The sequence below is a fragment of the Protopterus annectens genome, chromosome 2.part0 (assembly GCF_019279795.1).
Source record: "Protopterus annectens isolate FY-2018-M chromosome 2.part0, PAN1.0, whole genome shotgun sequence".
Lineage (NCBI taxonomy): Eukaryota > Metazoa > Chordata > Ceratodontiformes > Protopteridae > Protopterus > Protopterus annectens.
Genome location: NC_056728.1, coordinates 202,083,048 through 202,101,264, shown reverse-complemented (window position 1 = coordinate 202,101,264; position 18,217 = coordinate 202,083,048). Strand labels below are relative to the sequence as shown.

Here is an 18,217-nt window from a genome sequence, read left to right as displayed (position 1 = left end):
TCCAAATGACGAAGAAGCTCGTCCGTTCCTTGAGCCAGTATCAGGCAATCGTCCAAATAAGGATAGATTTGTATTCCTTTCAGCCTGAAGAATGCTATCACTGGAGCCAGAACTTTTGTAAATACTCTGGGCGCAGTAGATAAGCCAAAGGGCAATGCAGAGAACTGATAGTGAGAAGTCCCAGTCCGAAAACGCAGATACTTCCTGCAACTTAGCCTGATAGGAACATGAAGGTAAGCCTCCTTGAGATCCAAAGTTACCATCCAGTGATCCTTGCCCAGTAGAGGTAAAAGCTGTTGTAACGTCAACATTTTGAACTTGGGAATGTCCAGATAAGTGTTGAGGATAGACAAATCCAAAATCCGTCTCCATGTGTTCCCCTTTTTTGGCACAAGGAACAGGCGAGAATAAAATCCTAGGCCCCTTTCTGGCATAGGAACCGGCTGTATGGCCCCTATTTGGAGTAACAGAAATTTGCTTGTGAGCCTCTATTCTTTGTTGAGGAGGAATGTCTGGCATGCCTTTGAAAGGAGGCAAGGTATGGAAATAAAACCTGTAACCGTGATGTATGATATCCAGTACCCATTTGTCTTGGGTAATCAAACTCCAATTTTCTTTGAAAAGTGCCAACCTTCCTCCCAAAGGTGCTGCCAGGCGAGAAGGTTCTGGCAGCTGAAAAGGTAGGTCATTGAGTCTGTTTACGAAAGGACTGACCCCTGCCCTCACCCGAAGACTGTGCAGGAGAACTCCCTGTCCTAGGCCTGAAAGAGCCCTGACCTCTGCCCCTGCCACATCTAGATCTACCCCTAGACTGGGAATCATAAGAAGGATACGTCCACCCTTTAGTAGGCCAATTTCTACTAAACTTTGGAGGCTGAACCTGCACAAAATCTTTAACAGTCTGCATAGACTTAGCCTTGTCTTCCATTTTCTTTAAAACTGCCTCAACAGGAGAACCAAACAAGACATCAGATTGCAAAGGGGCATCCAAAATCCTAGTTTTAACATGGTCAGATAAATTTTGATCCCTCAGCCAGGCATGCCTGCGAAGAACTGACCCAGTGGCAGCCACCCTAGACGAGGCCTGTACAGCATCAAAACCACATTGCAAAGAATGCTTACCCACCTGTTCAGAAACATGCACTAAATCTTGTAATTCTTTACAATCAATACCTTCCGCCAGAGCATCCACCTTAGATTTCAACTGAGAAAGGAGATAATTTTGATATTTCAACATGTGAAACTGGCAATTCAAAGCTCTCATGGCTAGAGTGGAAGAAGTATAAACTTTCTTTCCCCATCTATCCAAGGCCCTGGCCTCTATCTGCAGGAACCGGATTCTTGACAACAGAAGCCTTTACACCCTTAGGCCCCTGGCTAACAGTTTCTGGGTCTGCCCTAGGACTCTTAAAAAGATACTTATGAGCTTCAGGCACCCTGTAATACCTATCCGGTTTAACAGGAGCAGGAGGCAAAGAATCAGGATTAAGCGAAGCCTCTGCAAACACATCTTCCACTACATTCAGAACAGGAGGTATAGCTAAAGGCCTATGCCGAGGTAAAAACAAAAATTCCCTAAGCCTTTTCCTGGAATCAGAGAAATCCTGACCTTCCCATTTAAAATGCTCTCTCATGGAGTGAAGGGTCTCTGAAAAAGAAAAATCCTCAGGAGGAGAAGCAGAAGGAGTAGAATCATCCACATCAGAATCAGAATAATGAGAATACTCCTGCAAGTCTTGACTCAGACACATCCGAAGCCTGCTCATAATCCCCAACACAGGTTCCATCCTAGGCCTCTTATCAGGAGGGGGCATAGAGCCTCTAATTAAAGTAATTAAATCTTCTGCCATTTTAAGCATGTGCTTTTGGGCACAGAACCTGAAGAACTAGGAGTGACACCCACAGAAGCAAAACTAGACCTGCCTCTAGGGAAGCCTTGGAAGCAGAAAGAGAGGGCCTAGACACCTTAGGAAGGGAGGGGAGTACAGTTACCTGAGAAGCCCCTACAGCCTGACCTGCCTCCTGGGAGGCCACATCCTGTAAAAACACAGTCTCTCCCTGGGACTCCATAGAGGCCTCCGTCGGAACCACCGGTTCCACTGACGTCTCTAAAGAACCGGCGTCCGGTTCGGACGACTCCTCTAACCTAGGTTTAACTGCCTTGTCCTTGCGCTTCTTTGAAGAAGCCGGCGTCGGAGCATCCGACGGCATATTGTAATTGCACCGCTTCCAAAGACTAACCTGGCACAATCCAACCTACGCTTTATAGTGCGTTTATTAAACCTAGCACAAAAGCGACACCCAACAACGTCGTGCTCAGGTCCCAAACAAGGTATACACAAATTATGGTAATCCCTATGCGGTATCTGTTTCCCACAAGAAATACAGTTATTCACTTTTTCTGACATCCGGTAAACCACTGAGGCAAGAAAAAAACAAAATATTCCCCAACGGGGTACTTAACCAACTCTGACTTCGGTCTGAAATTCCAAATACGAAAAATTTCAGAACGCCGAACGGCACTTGCAACACTGCTTCTGCATCGGACCATGCGGCAAAAAAGACTGAGGATGTGACGGTCATGCGCATTTGTACCCTGACGTTCTGATGTCAGTCAAATGCGCCTTGACCGACGTCAGCCTTATACTCTGATATTCGGGCCGACCGAGGGACAGCGGACTACCCAAGTGTTAGGACTGCAGCAATGTGAGATGAAGAACATCTTTGCTTTTTTCTTGCAGATTCTTAAATAGGTCTGCAGATTGCTTTCCAAAGAAGAAGTTGTAATCCAGGGGAGCATCCAAGATTTTGGACTTTAAGTACTCTGGCAGATTTTGCAGTCTAAGCAAAGAATATCTCCTAAGGACAGATGCTGACGCTCCAGAGCGAACAGAAGCTTCTGCAGCATCGCAACTGCATCTCGAGTGTCTAGCCACTTGTAGTGCCAAGGATAATTTGGAGATATCAGTTTTAATGGGACTGTCAAGAAAAGAGGCCAACATAGATTTGGCTTGGGATACTAAGTCCAGGACATATTTGGTCGTGTGTTTGATAGTTAATGGCTCTGAAGGCCAAAGTGGAGGAAGTGTACACCTCGTCTATCCTATCCATGGATTTGCTATCTTTATCCATAGGCAATAGGAAGGCAGCAACCTAGACTGCATCAGGGGCAGTGGCAATTACTGCTGGGTCTGTTAAAGGTGGCTTTTGAGAAATGTTTGTTCCTCTATGGCACCTGGTCTAGGTGCTTAAGTGCAGGGGGCCGAGAGTCAGGAGTTCTGGATGCTGCAGAAAATGCATCCAAGTATGCAGTAAGAACAGGGGGAACAAATGAAGGGGAGGGGGACTCCACTTGCAGCAGTTCAGAGTATTTTTTGGGGGGTTTCTGCCATCTGTGAAGTATCCCATTTGAAGTAGTCTCATTTTGGTGATGGTTTCACCAAATGTAATGTCTTCAGGTGAAGACCCTTCCACAGAGCCCTCATCAGGATAGTGATATTACTTGACAGAAGCAATCTGGGATGCACAAGAGATGGGTTTGTCTGAGGAAGAGTATGTAGATTCATGTTCTTCCTCAGGGAGGGAGCCATAGGAATAGTAACAGAGGTAGGCCTAGGGCTTAGCAGAAGTAATTTAGTTGTGTGAGGCAGAAGGCCTAAGGGCCATAAAGGCCTGCATAAAAGGGGTTAAGGTATCCCAGTCTGGAGGGGCTTCAGAAGCAGGTGAAATACATTTAGTTTTCTGCTTCTTTTGGATTGGAGTCTACAGCTGGGTTTGGCAGCAGCTGTGTCTGAGGTCTGTATCCCAGAGGACCCCCCAAATCTGGTTCTCCCTTGACAGACAGGCATCTGTGTTTGAGAAAGCTCCATGGATGTGCTGTCCATTGGCTGTGCAGCAGCCTCTGAGGGAGGTCGATGGATGTGACTAATCTGCCGAATGCTCAACTCTTGTATCGGTATTTGGCAGAGCATCAGAGTGGAAAGCGGCAGGCGAGCATCTTGGCCTTATGACACAGAGGTTCTTGGGCAGCATCCGAAGCAGGATCCATCCTGAGAGCCAGCTGTTTGAGGCGCTGGTTTTCTAATTAAAGGTTTAATGCTGACCGATTACTATGCAAGGTCTTAAGCGCAAAAGATTTACAAATAAGGCAGGCATTATGGTAATGTTTCCTGTCTAAGCAGAAAATGCATTTGCCATGGGCATCCTTGTGGGGAATCTGGCAACCACATTAGCACTTTCCCTTTTTTGCTGACATCAGCTGAATACTACAATGCGAAAGATATGCAAATTACTAATGCATAAAGTCCAACAGGGTTACTTATCTATTCTCAGACGTTTGGAAACCAATCGTACGATGCAAAGTAGTCTGCGGCTGAAAGGTTCTGAGGATTGTGTGCAGACATCTCACATAGGGTCCCTGGTTTATGGCCCTACATGTAACATCTCATGCAGCTGCAACAGCCAGGCTGAAACTTTTGTATAGGAGCTGACGTATGGGTTGCCTGAAGGCAGGAAATCCCACCAAGAATACTGCAACGTAGTAATAGGACATCCTGAATTTCTAGACATAGTAAGGCCTAAAGTTTAATTCTGGTGACTGCCGAAAAACAATAGATAATGGAAAGCTAAACCCAAATCAACTACATTTGAAGCATTTTGTATTGTAAAGATAAAGTGTAGGATCGTTAGAAACTCAAAGCAGCAAATTACATCAAATTTGATTTGTGGTAATATATGCAGAATAATTTTCAGAAGTCAAGATGAGGTTTAAAGATATACAGAAATTGTGCAATGTTATTGTTTGAATAAATTTGTTAAAAGGAAAGATGCAGGTAATGTACCAAATATGACTAAGTATAAATGCAAGCAGTTCTTAAGGGATTAGTAGAAAGCAAAAAACCTTATGTTTACTATGCAGGCTGGCTTTCATCTGAAGTTTTGGAAGTTGGCTTGGATAGGCAGGCATTCTCAGGTGAATGTCCATTTATGACATGGAAGTTACCAAGGACTGCAGCTGCACTAGTACTTACTTTGTCAAACAATGCAAGACTAATGTCAGGTTGAAACTTGCTGCTACTTTCATTAGATACCCTACAGCAAAAGTGCTCCTTTGACTTAAGTTATGACTGATAACAGGTCACTACACTAGGCTACGTACTCACAGAAAAACTTAAGTGGTCTAAAGCCCGGTGTGATTCTCAAGACTTGGGTCCTACAAAATGTCAATACAAAACCTGTACAGGTCTTACAGGAAAGCACAAGGCTTGGACTTCCTCCCAAAAACAAAAATAGACAAAAAGTACAGTTTTGTACCTACCATAAATGTAGATGTTCGAAGATCCACATTGCTGCAGTCCTTACACTTGGGTAGTCCGCTGTCCTCGGTTGGCCCGAATAACAAAGTATAAGGCTGACGTCGGTCAAGGCGCATTAGACTGACATCAGGACGTCAGGGTACAAATGCGCATGACCAACGTCATATCCTCAGTCTTTTCTTGCCCCAGATGTCAGAAGACCCTACAAAGAAAGGTCAAAACCAAAAGACAGCAAACAACCAACCACCCTTGCACTAATATAAGAATATGTACAATATATACAATATACACAATATTTACAACCCAACCCACACAACCGCCTCAAACTACAGAGGGGAAGGAGGGAGGGTAAATTGGACTGCAGCAATGTGGATCTTCGAACATCTACATTTATGGTAGGTACAAAACTGTACTATGTTCTTCATCTCACATTGCTGCAGTCCTTACACTTGGGTAGAATCCCAAAGCAGAGATAAGGGAGGATGGCAAAACTATAAAGAAGCAGGAGCTGCCAAAATGCCCTGTAAAACAGCAGTGGCAAAACCAGCCCTAGATTTAGAGTAAAGTGGAAGGTGATAATGCTTAGAGAAAGTATGCACTGAACTCCAAGTAGCTGCCTCCAAAATATCCTTAGTTGCCACCCCCCTTAAAAAGGCTGTCGAAGTGGCAGTAGCCCTAGTGGAATGAGGCCTAATCCCAGCTGGAATCTCCTTGCCATGATGGGAATAACAGAAAGCAATGCAAAACCCAATCCACTTAGAAATAGTTTGTTTTGACACAGGCTTGCCCTGAGAACTCAAAGCAAAAGAAACAAATAACTGCTGAGACTGCCTGAACCCTTTAGTTCTGCTCAAATAATATCGCAACTGCCTGTGTACATCTAAAGTGTGCAAAATCTTTTCCCCTTTATTTTGGGGATTTGCATAAAAAGTAGGCAAATGAATAGTTTGGTTTAAAGCCACACTAGAAACCACTTTAGGCATAAAGGAAGGATTAGTACGCAAAGATACCCTATCCTTATGGAAAATTAAGAAAGGCTCAACCGCCATAAGGGCCTGCAATTCAGAAACCCTTCTTGCAGAGGTAATGGCCAACAAAAAAGCAGTCTTCCATGATAAATATTTCAACTCAGTAGTAGCTGCAGGCTCAAAAGGTTGTTGAGTGAGTTTCTCCAACACAAAATTGAGATCCCAAGCAGGAGTAGGAGCTCTACGTGGGGGTCTTATATTCTTTGCCCCTCTAAGAAATTGCTTGAACAAAGGATGAGAAAACAATGGTGGGTCACAGTCATAGTGAGCCGAAATTGCTGCAGCATGAACCTTAATAGGAGAAGGACAAACCTTTGTCCAGTAACTCAGTAAGATATTGAAGACCAACACTTAAATTAGGCTCAGAAACATCAAAATCCTTTGCTGCACTCCAAAATAAAAATCTCTTCCATTTATCTGCGTACACTTTCCTTGTACTAGGCCTTCTAGACTCCAAAATAACATTCAAAACTTGCTGTGGAAGTTGAGACCCTCTATGGTTCAAAACAGAATATGCCAGGCTGTTAGGTGAAGAGAGTGAAGTTTGACATTGAGCAAATGACTGTCCTCCTGAAACAACAGGTGTGGAATCGAAGGCAAAGGCCATGGAGGCTCCCGTACCAGACTTCTCAGTAATGGGTACCAGTGCTGTCGAGGCCAATCTGGAGCTATTAAAATCATCCTTGGCTTGTCCTGTCTGACCTTTAGAAGTACCTTTGGGAGGAGAGGCAGAGGTGGAAAGGCATACACATGAAGATTGCTCCAATTGAAAGAAAGAGCATCCACTTTCCAAGCTGTGGGATGAAACCTTTTCGTGCAAAACTTTGGCAGCTGGTGGTTTAGGGGAGAAGCGAACAGATCTATGTCTGGAGTTCCCCATGACACTGTCAATTTCTGAAATACATGAGGATCCAATTTCCACTCGTGGGGATCCATAATTCGTCTGCTCAACACATCTGCTAAGGAGTTCTGTGCTCGGCAGAAACCTTGCCTGAAGATTTAGCTGTAAACTGAGAGCAGTCTCCCACAAAATCATTGCTTGCCTGCATAGAGGATAAGAATGTGTTCCCCCTTGCTTGTTGATGTACCACATGACAGTTGTGTTGTCTGTTAGTATCAACACCTGCCCTGGAAGAAGTAAATCCTTGAAAGCTATTAATGCAAACTGGACTGCTAACATCTCCTTCAAGTTGATATGTAGATGTTGTAGTCTGGCAGGCCACTTGTCTTGTATCCACTTTCCATTTAGATGAGCTCCCCAAGCTTTGTCTGAGGCATCTGTCGTTAGAATCTGACTCGCCTCTGGCCGGGTCACAGAGTCCCTTGTTTAGGTGACATTCCTGAGCCCACCACAAAAATTCCTTTTGAATGCAAGGTATTATTTGAATGACAGTGTCCAGATCCTGGCAGTGCTGCGTCCATACATTTGAGATACCATTGTAGCTTCCTCATATGCAGTTTGGCATTAGGAAGCACCAGAATACAAGATGCCATGAACCCCAAGGCTTGAAGGACTGTCCTTGCAGTCAGCCTGGACTGATGAGACAATTGATGAAAGTAAAGGGAAAGATTCTTTTGTTTGTCCGGGGTCAAAAAGGCCATCTGGGATGCTGTATTCAGTCTTACACCCAGAAAGCACATGTCCTGAGAGGGTACTAGACTGGACTTTATTTCGTTCACAGAATACCCCAGGCATCTTAGCACTGCTATCACATATTCCAAGTGATGAAGAAGCTCGTCCCTTCCTTGAGCCAGAATCAGGCAATCGTCCAAATAAGGATAGATCTGAATTCCTTTTAGCCTGAAGAAAGCTATCACTGGAGCCAGAACTTTCGTGAACACTCTGGGCGCAGTAGATAAGCCAAAGGGCAATGCAGAGAACTGATAATGAGAAGTCCCAGCCAAAACGCAGATACTTCCTGCAACTCAGTCTGATAGGAACATGAAGGTAAGCCTCCTTGAGATCCAAAGTTACCATCCAATGATCTTTGCCCAGCAGAGGTAAAAGCTGTTGTAACGTCAACATTTTGAACTTGGGAATGTCCAGATAAGTGTTGAGGATAGATAAATCCAAAATTGGTCTCCACGTGTTCCCCTTCTTTGGTACTAGGAACAGGCGAGAATAAAATCCTAGGCCCACTTCTGGCATAGGGACTGGCTGTATGGCCCCTATTTGAAGCAACAGAGAAATTTGTTTGTGAGCCTCTATTCTTTGCTGAGGAGGAACATCTGGCATGCCTTTGAAAGGAGGCAAGGTATGGAAATAAAACCTGTAACCTTGGTGTATGATATCCAATACCCATCTGTCTTGGGTAATTAAACTCCAATTTTCCTTGAAAAGTGCCAACCTTCCTCCCGAAGGTGCTGCCAGACTAGAAGGCTCTGGCAGCTGAAAAGGTAGGTCATTGGGTCTGTTTACGAAAGGACTGACCCCTGCCCTCACCCGAAGACTGTGCAGGTGAACTCCCTGTTCTAGGCCTGAAAGAGCCCTGAGCTCTGCCCCTACCACGTCTAGATCTACCCCTAGACTGGGAATCATAAGAAGGATACGTCCAACCCTTGGTAGGCCAATTTCTACTAAACTTCGGAGGCTGAACCTGCAAAAAATCTTTAACAGTCTGCATAGACTTAGCCTTGTCTTCCATTTTCTTTAAGACTGCCTCAACAGGTGAACCAAACAACACATCAGATTGTAAAGGAGCATCTAAAATCCTTGTCTTAACATGGTCAGATAAATTCTGATCCCTCAGCCAGGCGTGCCTGCGAAGAACTGACCCAGTGGCAGCTACCCTAGACGAGGCCTGTACAGCATCAAAACCACATAGCAAAGAATGCTTACCCACCTGTTCCGAAACATGTACTAAATCTTGTAACTCTTTACACTCAATAACTTCCGCCAGAGCATCTACCTTAGACTTCAATTGAGAAAGTAGATAGTTTTGGTATTTCAACATGTGAAACTGGCAATTCAAAGCCCTCATAGCAAGGGTGGAAGAAGTATAGACTTTCTTTCCCCATCTATCCAAAGCCCTGGCCTCTATCTGGAGGAACCGGATTTTTAACAACAGAAGCCTTAAAACCCTTAGGCCCCTGACTAACAGTTTCTGGGTCTGCCCTAGGACTCTTAAAAAGGTACTTATGAGCTTCAGGCACCCTGTAATACCTATCCGGTTTAACAGGAGCAGGAGGCAAAGAATCAGGATTAAGAGAAGCCTCTGCAAACACATCTTCCACAACATCCAGAACAGGAGGTATAGCCAAAGGCCTATGCTGGGGTAAAAACAAAAATTCCCTAAGCCTTTTCCTGGAATCAGAGAAGTCCTGACCTTCCCACTTAAAATGCTCCCTCATGGAATGAAGAGTCTCTGAAAAAGAAAAATCCTCAGGAGGAGAAGCAGAAGGAGTAGAATCATCCACATCAGAATCAGAATAAGGAGAATACTCCTGTAAGTCTTCAGCCGAAGACTCAAACATCCGAAGCCTGCTCAAAACTCCCCAACTCAGGTTCCACCCTAGGTCTCTTATCAGGAGGGGGCAAAGAACCTCTAGTCAAAGTAATCAAATCTTCTGCCATTTTAAGCATATGCTTCTTGGGCACAGATCCTGAAGAACTAGGAGTGACACCAACTGAAGCTAAACCTGGCCTGCCTCTGGGAGAAGCCTTGGAAACAGAAGAAGGCCTAACCACCCTAGGAAGGGAGGGGAGTACAGTAACCTGAGAGGCCCCTTCAGCCTGACCTGCCTCCTGAGAGGCCACATCCTGCAACAACAAAGTCTCCCCCTGGGACTCCAGAGAAACCTCCGGCGGAACCCCCGGCTCCACCGACACCTCTAAAGAGCCGGCGTCCGGTACGGACAGCTCTTCTCGCCTGGGCTTAGCTGCTTTGTCCTTGCGCTTCTTCGAAGAAGCGGACGTCGGAGCATCCGACGGCATATTATAATTGCACCGCTTCCCGAAGACTAACCTGTCACAATCTAACCTTCTCTTAATAGTGCGCTTATTGAATCTAGCACAAAAGCGACACCCAACAATGTCGTGCTCAGGCCCTAAACAAGGAATACACAAAGTATGATAATCTCTATGCAGTATCGGTTTCCCACAAGAAATACAGTTATTCACTTTTTCTGACATCCGGTAAACCACTGAGGCATGAAAAAACTAAAATATTCCCCAACGGGGTACTTAGCCAACTTTGACTCTGTCTGAAACTCCGAATTCGAAAAATTTCAGAACTCCGAACGGCACTTGCAACGCTGCTTCTGCATCGGACCATGCGGCAAAAAAGACTGAGGATATGACGTCGGTCATGCGCATTTGTACCCTGACGTCCTGATGTCAGTCTAATGCGCCTTGACCGACGTCAGCCTTATACTTTGTTATTCGGGCCGACCGAGGACAGCGGACTACCCAAGTGTAAGGACTGCAGCAATGTGAGATGAAGAACATCTGCTGCAGATATTAATTGCAGAACAATAAACATCCCTTATCCTGTGCATTTTACAAAAAGCTTGTAAAATTCAAGTCTAACGTTTACTTAGTGTTCTGCACAACCTGTATTCTAAAGCAAAATGCACTTACCCATTTCCTGACAGCTAACTCCATTTCCCAAACAAGTGCAAAGCATCTGCTTGCTACCCTGTGGTTTCAGCCACTGCATGCCTTCATGGTACACCACTCCACTATCAGTAATACAACGCTCCGGAAAGACTGGAAGTCGAGGAATCACAGGATGGACTTGTGGGGGCCTGGAAGAGCCTAAAAAGCAGAAACAAATCCTAACTAAACATTTGTTTACCAGGAAATTCCAACTGGACACAGGACCATTTTCAGCAGAGGCCCAGGGAGAAAATCTCCCAAATACAATACACAAGAAAAATTTCAGCACAAAAAAAATTCAAAACAGAAAATAAAGATTCAAAACATACATAATTAAAAATAAAAACATGCAATGTAGTAAAAGATATATCAGCATATGTTAAGTTTCTGGCAAGAAGTAATGGTTGCCAGCAACATAATAGGTCTTAGTAAACTGCAAAAGTAGTGAATCTTTGCGGTATGATCAGAGTAACAGCCTTACCAGGGAACTGGTATCACAACAGTATCCACATAATACACTGGTATGTACTTAAGCTGGTGAGTAACAGGAGCATAGCAATTTGTTTGCATAATGGGTTTTCAGGAGTTTTTTTTTTTTTTTTTAAAACTGTGTAGTAGAGTTATTACTTATGTGGCTGGGTAGTGTATTCCACACAGCCTTAACATTTTTCATACAGAATACCAGTCTGCATTAAGAGATTACTATGTGCTGGAAAGAATAGTGGTGTAAAATCTTACCTTAACCATAGATGTTCTCTTCCATGTTGCAGTATTTTTAGTGTGGGGATTCCTTGCCTCAGGCGACCTGAATGTCAGCTCCTACACAACCTCAAGCCTGGCTGGGTACATGGGACGTCACACTTAGGGCCATAAACCATGGACCTTAAATGTGACGTCTGCATGTACAGACCTCAGAACTTAAATGCCCAGTTGGACAATCCAATAGAGAGTATCAAGTGATGTCAAAAGATGCAAAGAGCCATTTGCTGGCTAGTCTGACCATAGTCCAGAGGGTGTCTCAGGGTGCCCTACAGATAGGTCAATAGTAAAAAATAAAATGGAGGTAGGTGGGTGGGAAGGAATACTACAACATGGAAGAGAACATCTATAGTTACGGTAAGACTTTACATAACTATTCTAGGCCCTTATATTCCTATGTTGCAGTATTCTTAGTGTGGGAGAGTATCACAGCTTAAGATGGAAGCAGAAGTAGCAGATTCCACAAAGCCTTGCAGGATTGCTCTAGCAAGCCCTGCCTGGGCTCGGGAGACATGGTCCAATTTGTAGTGTATGGTGGACCAGGTTGGCTGCTTCCACGGAGACTGTCTAGACCTTTGAAGTAGGCTTTGGTGGTTGCCACGGCCCTAGTAGAATAAGCTTACTCTCTGGGGTAGGTTATTGCCATGGTGGGAGTAGCAGATAGTTTTTCTAATCAAGCAGGAAATTGCCCAGGGCCCTAGGGTGGAAAGATACAAAGTTGGTTAGATTTTCTGATGGGCTTAGTTTCGTCTAGGTAAAATCAGCAGTTGTGTACACTTACCATAAATGTAGATGTTAGAGTGTATTTGCTGTTGCAGTCATCACATCTGGGTTATCCCTGCCAGGGTAGCCCTCGGCTGATCCTAATACCAGTGACTTAGTATTTCTGCGTCAGTTGCCGTTGCTTGAGGACTGACGTCAGGTCAGTGGCATAAAGTAAGGCTGCAGACACCATTACATCAGTTTTTCTTGCCATAATCTGTCAGAAGCCCCCAAAGTAGGAGGGCAGGCTCTGGTGGAAGAAACCCACCAGTTGAAAATAAATACTAATATGTCCCTTGTAAGGAAAGGAGAACAAGGGAGAATGGTAACAAAAGGAGAAACAAAGGGGGATGGTTGGAGGGAAACCAGGACTAAAACAGTGAATACACCAACATCTACATTTATGGTAAGTGTACCAATTGTACTATGTTCGTGTTTCACTGTTGCAGTCATCACATTTGGATAGGATTTCCAAAATGGAAGAAATGGGTGGAGGCAGCCAAGGAAGCTAGGGGCTGGCTAGGATGCCCTGCAAGACTGCAACAATGCTTGGTATAAGTGTGAACAGACGTCCAGGTGGGGACTCCGCCAGAGCAGCCTCCACCTCTGCAGCTTTCCTCAGAGAAGTGTGTCCTGACCTTGAGGGGGAGGCTTACCATGCCATTTGTAGCAAAATGGATGCAGTGTGCTAACCATTTGAAAATTGTTTGCTTGGAGCTGCATTTGCCTTCTGCCCCTGTAGCTAAGCTAACCAGCAATTGATCAGACTTTCTGAAGGATTTAGTCCTGTCCAGATAGTACGAGCTGTCTGTGCACATCTAGAGAAGAATCATTTCCCCCTTGTGCTGAAGATTCAGAGAGAAGGTGGGCAAATGAAAGGATTGGTTGAGAGCCACACTGGACACCACCTTGGGCATGAATGATGGGTTAGTTCTGAGGGATACCCTATCTGCATGGAAGATTAAGGGTTCCACAGCCTTAAGTACTTGCAGCTCAGACTTCTGGCTGAGGCGATGGCCAGAAGGAAGGCAGTCTTCCAGGAGAGAAATTTTAACTCTGCAGAAGAAGCTGGTTTGAAAGGAGGCAAGGTGAGATTTACCAAGATAAAAAGTCCCAAGCTGGTGTTGGTGTCCTTCTGGGGGGCCTCAAGTTGCTAGCCCCTCTGATGAATTATTTGATCAAAGGGTGTGAGAAAAGGGGCTGCTCAGTGGGAAAATGAGCAGAAAGCAGAGGCATGAATTTTGAGGAGAAAGATCACTGTAGTAGGTCAGTTAAGTAATCTAGGATGACAGGGATGGTGGGCTGTGCCGAATTGGGCCCCTTAGCCTGGATCCAGGTGCAAAACCTTTTCCATTTAACTGCATAAGACTTTCTGGTGTTAAGGCATCCGGCCTCACAGATAACATCCAGAACCTGTTTACTGAGGATGGCCGATTGGTTTGGAGTTAGGGAATAAGCCAGGCTACCAAATGGAGTGTATGCAAATGGAGATGCATTAATTCACCTTCCCTCTGGGTTAGGAGATTTGGAATCTGAGGAAGATGCCATGGAGGCAGTAGGGACAGGCTGTGCAGCAAGGGATACCACAGTGCTTTTGGGGCAAGTCTGGAACTGTAAGAATGGTCCTTGGTTTTTCCTCCCTTATTTTGAGCAGAACCCTGGGGATGAGGAATAGGGGAGGAAAGGCATAAACCGAGAGATTGACCCAGGGGAAGGACAGGGCATCCATTTACCAAGCCATGCAGTGATGCTCCCTGGTGCAGAATTTGCTGAGCTGATGGTTGGTGTGGGAGGCAAGGAGGTCAACCTTTGGGGTTCCCTATTTCTGAGCAATTAGGAAGGTACTGCTGTTGAACTGCCACTCGTGTGGGTCCAAAAGGTTTCTACTTAATTGGTCTGCCAGGGAGAAGAGAGAGCGTGGTAGGTATTGTGCTAACAGGTGTAGTTGCATGGAAGAAGCTGTGAGCTAAAGCGTCCTGGCCAGCCTGCATAGAGAGTAGGAGCGAGTCCCTCTCTGCTTGTTTATGTGCCACATCACAGTGGTGGAATTTGTTTCTATCAGGAGAACCCCTAGAGAGTTGAGGGGTTTGAAAGCTGTAGAGGCATGCTGCACAGCCATCATATCTTTTTGATTTATGTGCAGGGGGATTTGCTGTGGGCTCCACTGGCTCTTATGCACTTGCCATCCAGGTGTACACCCCAAGCATAGTCTGATGCATCTGTGGTGAGTCTGGGCAGCAGGGTGTGGGGAAAAAGGGCCGACAGAGGGCTACCTGCAGGCAGACAAGAGTACCACAGTCTTGGTATTTCTGCATCGGATGCAGTCGCCTCTTCCATGATGTCAGGTCATCAGGGATATAAAACATGCAGCAGACACCATTACATCAGTTTTTCTTGCCCCAAATGTCAGGAGCCCCCAAAAAAGGAATAGATTAAATGGTGTGCAACACCTCCAGTAAAAAGAAAATACCCCCGCCATAAAATATGGCCCTCAAGAGGATCGGTAGAAAGGATAGAGAAAGCCAGGAGGTTGGAGGGAGGGAAACCAGGACTGCAACACTGAATACACCAACATCTACATTTATGATGAGTGTACACAACTGTACGATGTTCATGTTTCACTGTTGCAGTTATCACACTTGGGTTGATTCCTAAAGCTGAGGAAGGGTGGAGGCAGTCAAAAAGTGTTGGGGCAAGCTAGCAGGCCTTGTAAGACTGCTGTAGCAAATCCAGGTCTGGATTTAGAAAAAATAGGCAAGTGGTAATGCTTGGTGAAGGTGTGTACAGAACACTCCAGGATGCAGCTTCCAGGATGTCTCTGGTAGGAACTCCCCTGAGAAATGCTGTAGAGGTAACCCTAGTGTAATGGGTACTGATCCCCTGTGAGGTAGGTTTTCCATGGTGCTTGTAGCAGAAATGGATGCAGTGTGCTATCCATTTGGAAATACTTTGCTTTGAAATGGCCTTCCCCTATGCAGCAAATGCCACCAGCAGCTGTTCAGATTTTGAGAGGTTTTAGTCCTGTCCAAGTAAAATGTAAAGTTGTTTATGCACATCTAAGGAGTGCAGTAACCATTCCCCTTTGTTCTGTGGATTAGAAAAGGTTGGCAAATGAATGGACTGATTAAGAGCCACACTGGATTGGTCCTGAGGGACACCCTGTCCCCATGAAAGACTCCACTGCCATAATGGCTTGCAATTCAGACACCCTTCTAGCTGAAGTGATAGCTAAAAGGAAGGTAACTTTCCAAGAAAGGAATTTCAGCTCATTTGCAGCTGGCTCAAAAGGAGCTAGAGTACATTTTTTCCAATACAAAGTTAAGGTCCTAGGCTGGAGTAAGAACTCTCCTGGGTGGTCTTAAGTTTTTGGCCCCTCTGAGGAACTGCTTGAGCAGACTATGAGAGAAGAGGGGTGGTTCTGTGTTGTAATGAGCTGAAATGGCTGAGGCATGAATTTTGATTGAGAAAAAGGAAAGGCTCTTGTGAAGCATCTCAGTTAATTATTTAAGAATCTGAGGTAAACTGGGCACTGCTATGCCCATCCCCAGAGTTTGTTCCCAGGAACAGAACCTTTTCCACTTCAGCATAAAATTTTCTAGTACTAGGTCTCCTTGCCTCCAGAATGACATCCAACACTTGTTTAATGAGAGATGGTAACAGATCAGGTAATTAGTCAGGCTGCCAGGTTCAGCGTTTGAAGCGGAGGGTGCAGAATCTGGCCCTTATGCAGGGACAGCAGGGTAGGGGTCAGAGGCAGGTGCCATGATGCTAACAGTGACCCTGCGTAAGAGGGGTTACCAGTGTTGGCGTGGCCAGTCTGGTGCAATCAGTATCATCCTTGGTTTGTCCTGTTTGATCTTTAGTAGTATCTTGGAGAGGAGAGGCAGATGAGGAAATGCATAAACTGACAGATTTCTCCAGGTGAAGGACAGGATATCCACTTTCCAAGCTTGTTTGTGGGGAGCCCTTGTGCAGAAATAGTCCAATTGGTAGTTCTAGGGGGGGGGGGGGGCAATCTGGGCTTCTCCATTTATCATCTTGTTGAATGTCTTTGGTTCCAGTTAACAATCGTGTGGGTCCATGAGATTTCTGCTTAGTCTGCCAGTGTATTTAGCTTTCCTGTCAGGAATTGAACCTGTAGGTGCAATTGGTAGCTCAAGGCTCTGTTCCAGAGTCATGGCTAGTCTGCAGACAGGGTATGAACATAATAGTGGTGTTGTCTGTCTTTACCATTAATTGACCTGGAAGAATGTGGTCCTTAAGCATTCTGTACAGCTAACATTGGATTGATGCGCAGGTGCATTTGATTTGGGTTCCATATGCCCTGAATGCACTTCCCTGCCAAGTGAGCCCCCCATGCATGCTCTAATGCGTCTGTTAGGGTTTGGGCGGTAGGGGTTAGAATGACAGGAATCCCTTGTTTTGATGGCAGGCCTCTGCCCACCAAAGGAGCTCTAACTGTAGGCAAGGTAGGATAGGAATCATCACTACTAGATCTTGAGAATGTTGACACCATAGGCTTTTTAGATACCATTGTAGTTTCCTCGTATGCAATCTTGCATATGAAATTAGGAGAATGCAGAAAGCCTTGAACCCCAAGACTTGCAGTATTTGTCTTGCAGATAGCAGGGTCCTTGTGGCCATTAGTTTGAAGTAAGCTGTCAAATGAATATTTCTCTGGTGTGAGGTAAGTAATCTGGAAAGTTGTGTTCAAGCTTGCCCCCAGGAATATAGTTTGTTGTGAGGGTACCAGATGTGTTTGTTTATGGTGTACCCCAGAGAGGTTAGCACTTTTTGTACAAACGCCAGAGGATTCAATAGTATGTCCTGGCTTTCTGCCTGAATTAGACAATTGTCCAGGTATGGGGATACCTGAATATTTCTTTGCCTTCAAAATGCAATGACTGGAGCTAGGCACTTTGTGAATACCCTGGGTGCAGTAGACAAGCTACAGGGCAGTGCAGAGAACTGATGGTGCATGAAGCCTGCTTTGAAGCATAGGTATCTTCTGCAAGATTCCCTGATTGGAATGTGCAGGTAGTCTTCCTTTAAATCCAGTATTGCCAACCAGGCATCCTTGCCTAGCATAGGAAGCAATTGGGGAAGCAATTGGTGAAGTTAGCATCTTGAATTTTGGGATCACCAAAAAAGTGTTTAGGATAGAGAGATCCAGGAAGGGACGACAGGAGTCGTCTTTTCTGGGCACCAGGAAAAGTCGAATAGAAACCTTGTCCCCTTTCCTCTTCTGGGACAGTTTGAATAGCCCTTGTACTTAGAGAACTTGCTTTTGAGCCTCTGCCCACTGATTTAGGGGTAGATCTGGCCAAATGTTTAGGGTTGGTAAAGTACAGAAGTAGAATCTATATCCTTGGGAAATTATTTAAAACCCATTCGTCCTGGGTAAGGAGTTCAGTTTTTTGCCTGCAGAGCAATCTTTCCCCCTAAAGCAGCAGTCCGTTGAGAAGGGCTTGGAAGTTTCAAAGTTAACTCATTGAGACAGTTTACCATAGGGGGAGTCTCACTACTCCCTGCTTTGGAAGTGGGAGCCCCCCCACTGCTTAGTCCTGTGCGTACCTTGGGACTGAAGCCTGAGTGTTCTGCTGGTTCTGAGTTTGGACTGAGAAGGCCTGGAAGAGGCAGGAAAGGACCAATTTTTAGAGGGCCAAAGCCTACTAAATCTTGAGGCTGTACTTGCAGGAAATCTTTAACAGTTTGCATAGACTTAGCTTTTTCCCGCCATCTTTAAGTACTTCTGC

General features: G+C 45.2%; 1 protein-coding gene across 1 annotated transcript in view; it reads right to left on the bottom strand.

Annotated features, from left to right (window-relative positions):
• The window catches only part of FN1 (fibronectin 1), a gene marked incomplete in the record, with an annotated part of 4,425,379 nt that overhangs the window by 3,933,135 nt on the left and 474,027 nt on the right, over window positions 1-18,217 (bottom strand). Inside the window, 1 exon segment of the mRNA XM_044060668.1 lies at window positions 10,923-11,099. Within this exon segment, the coding sequence (XP_043916603.1) occupies window positions 10,923-11,099 (177 nt within the window).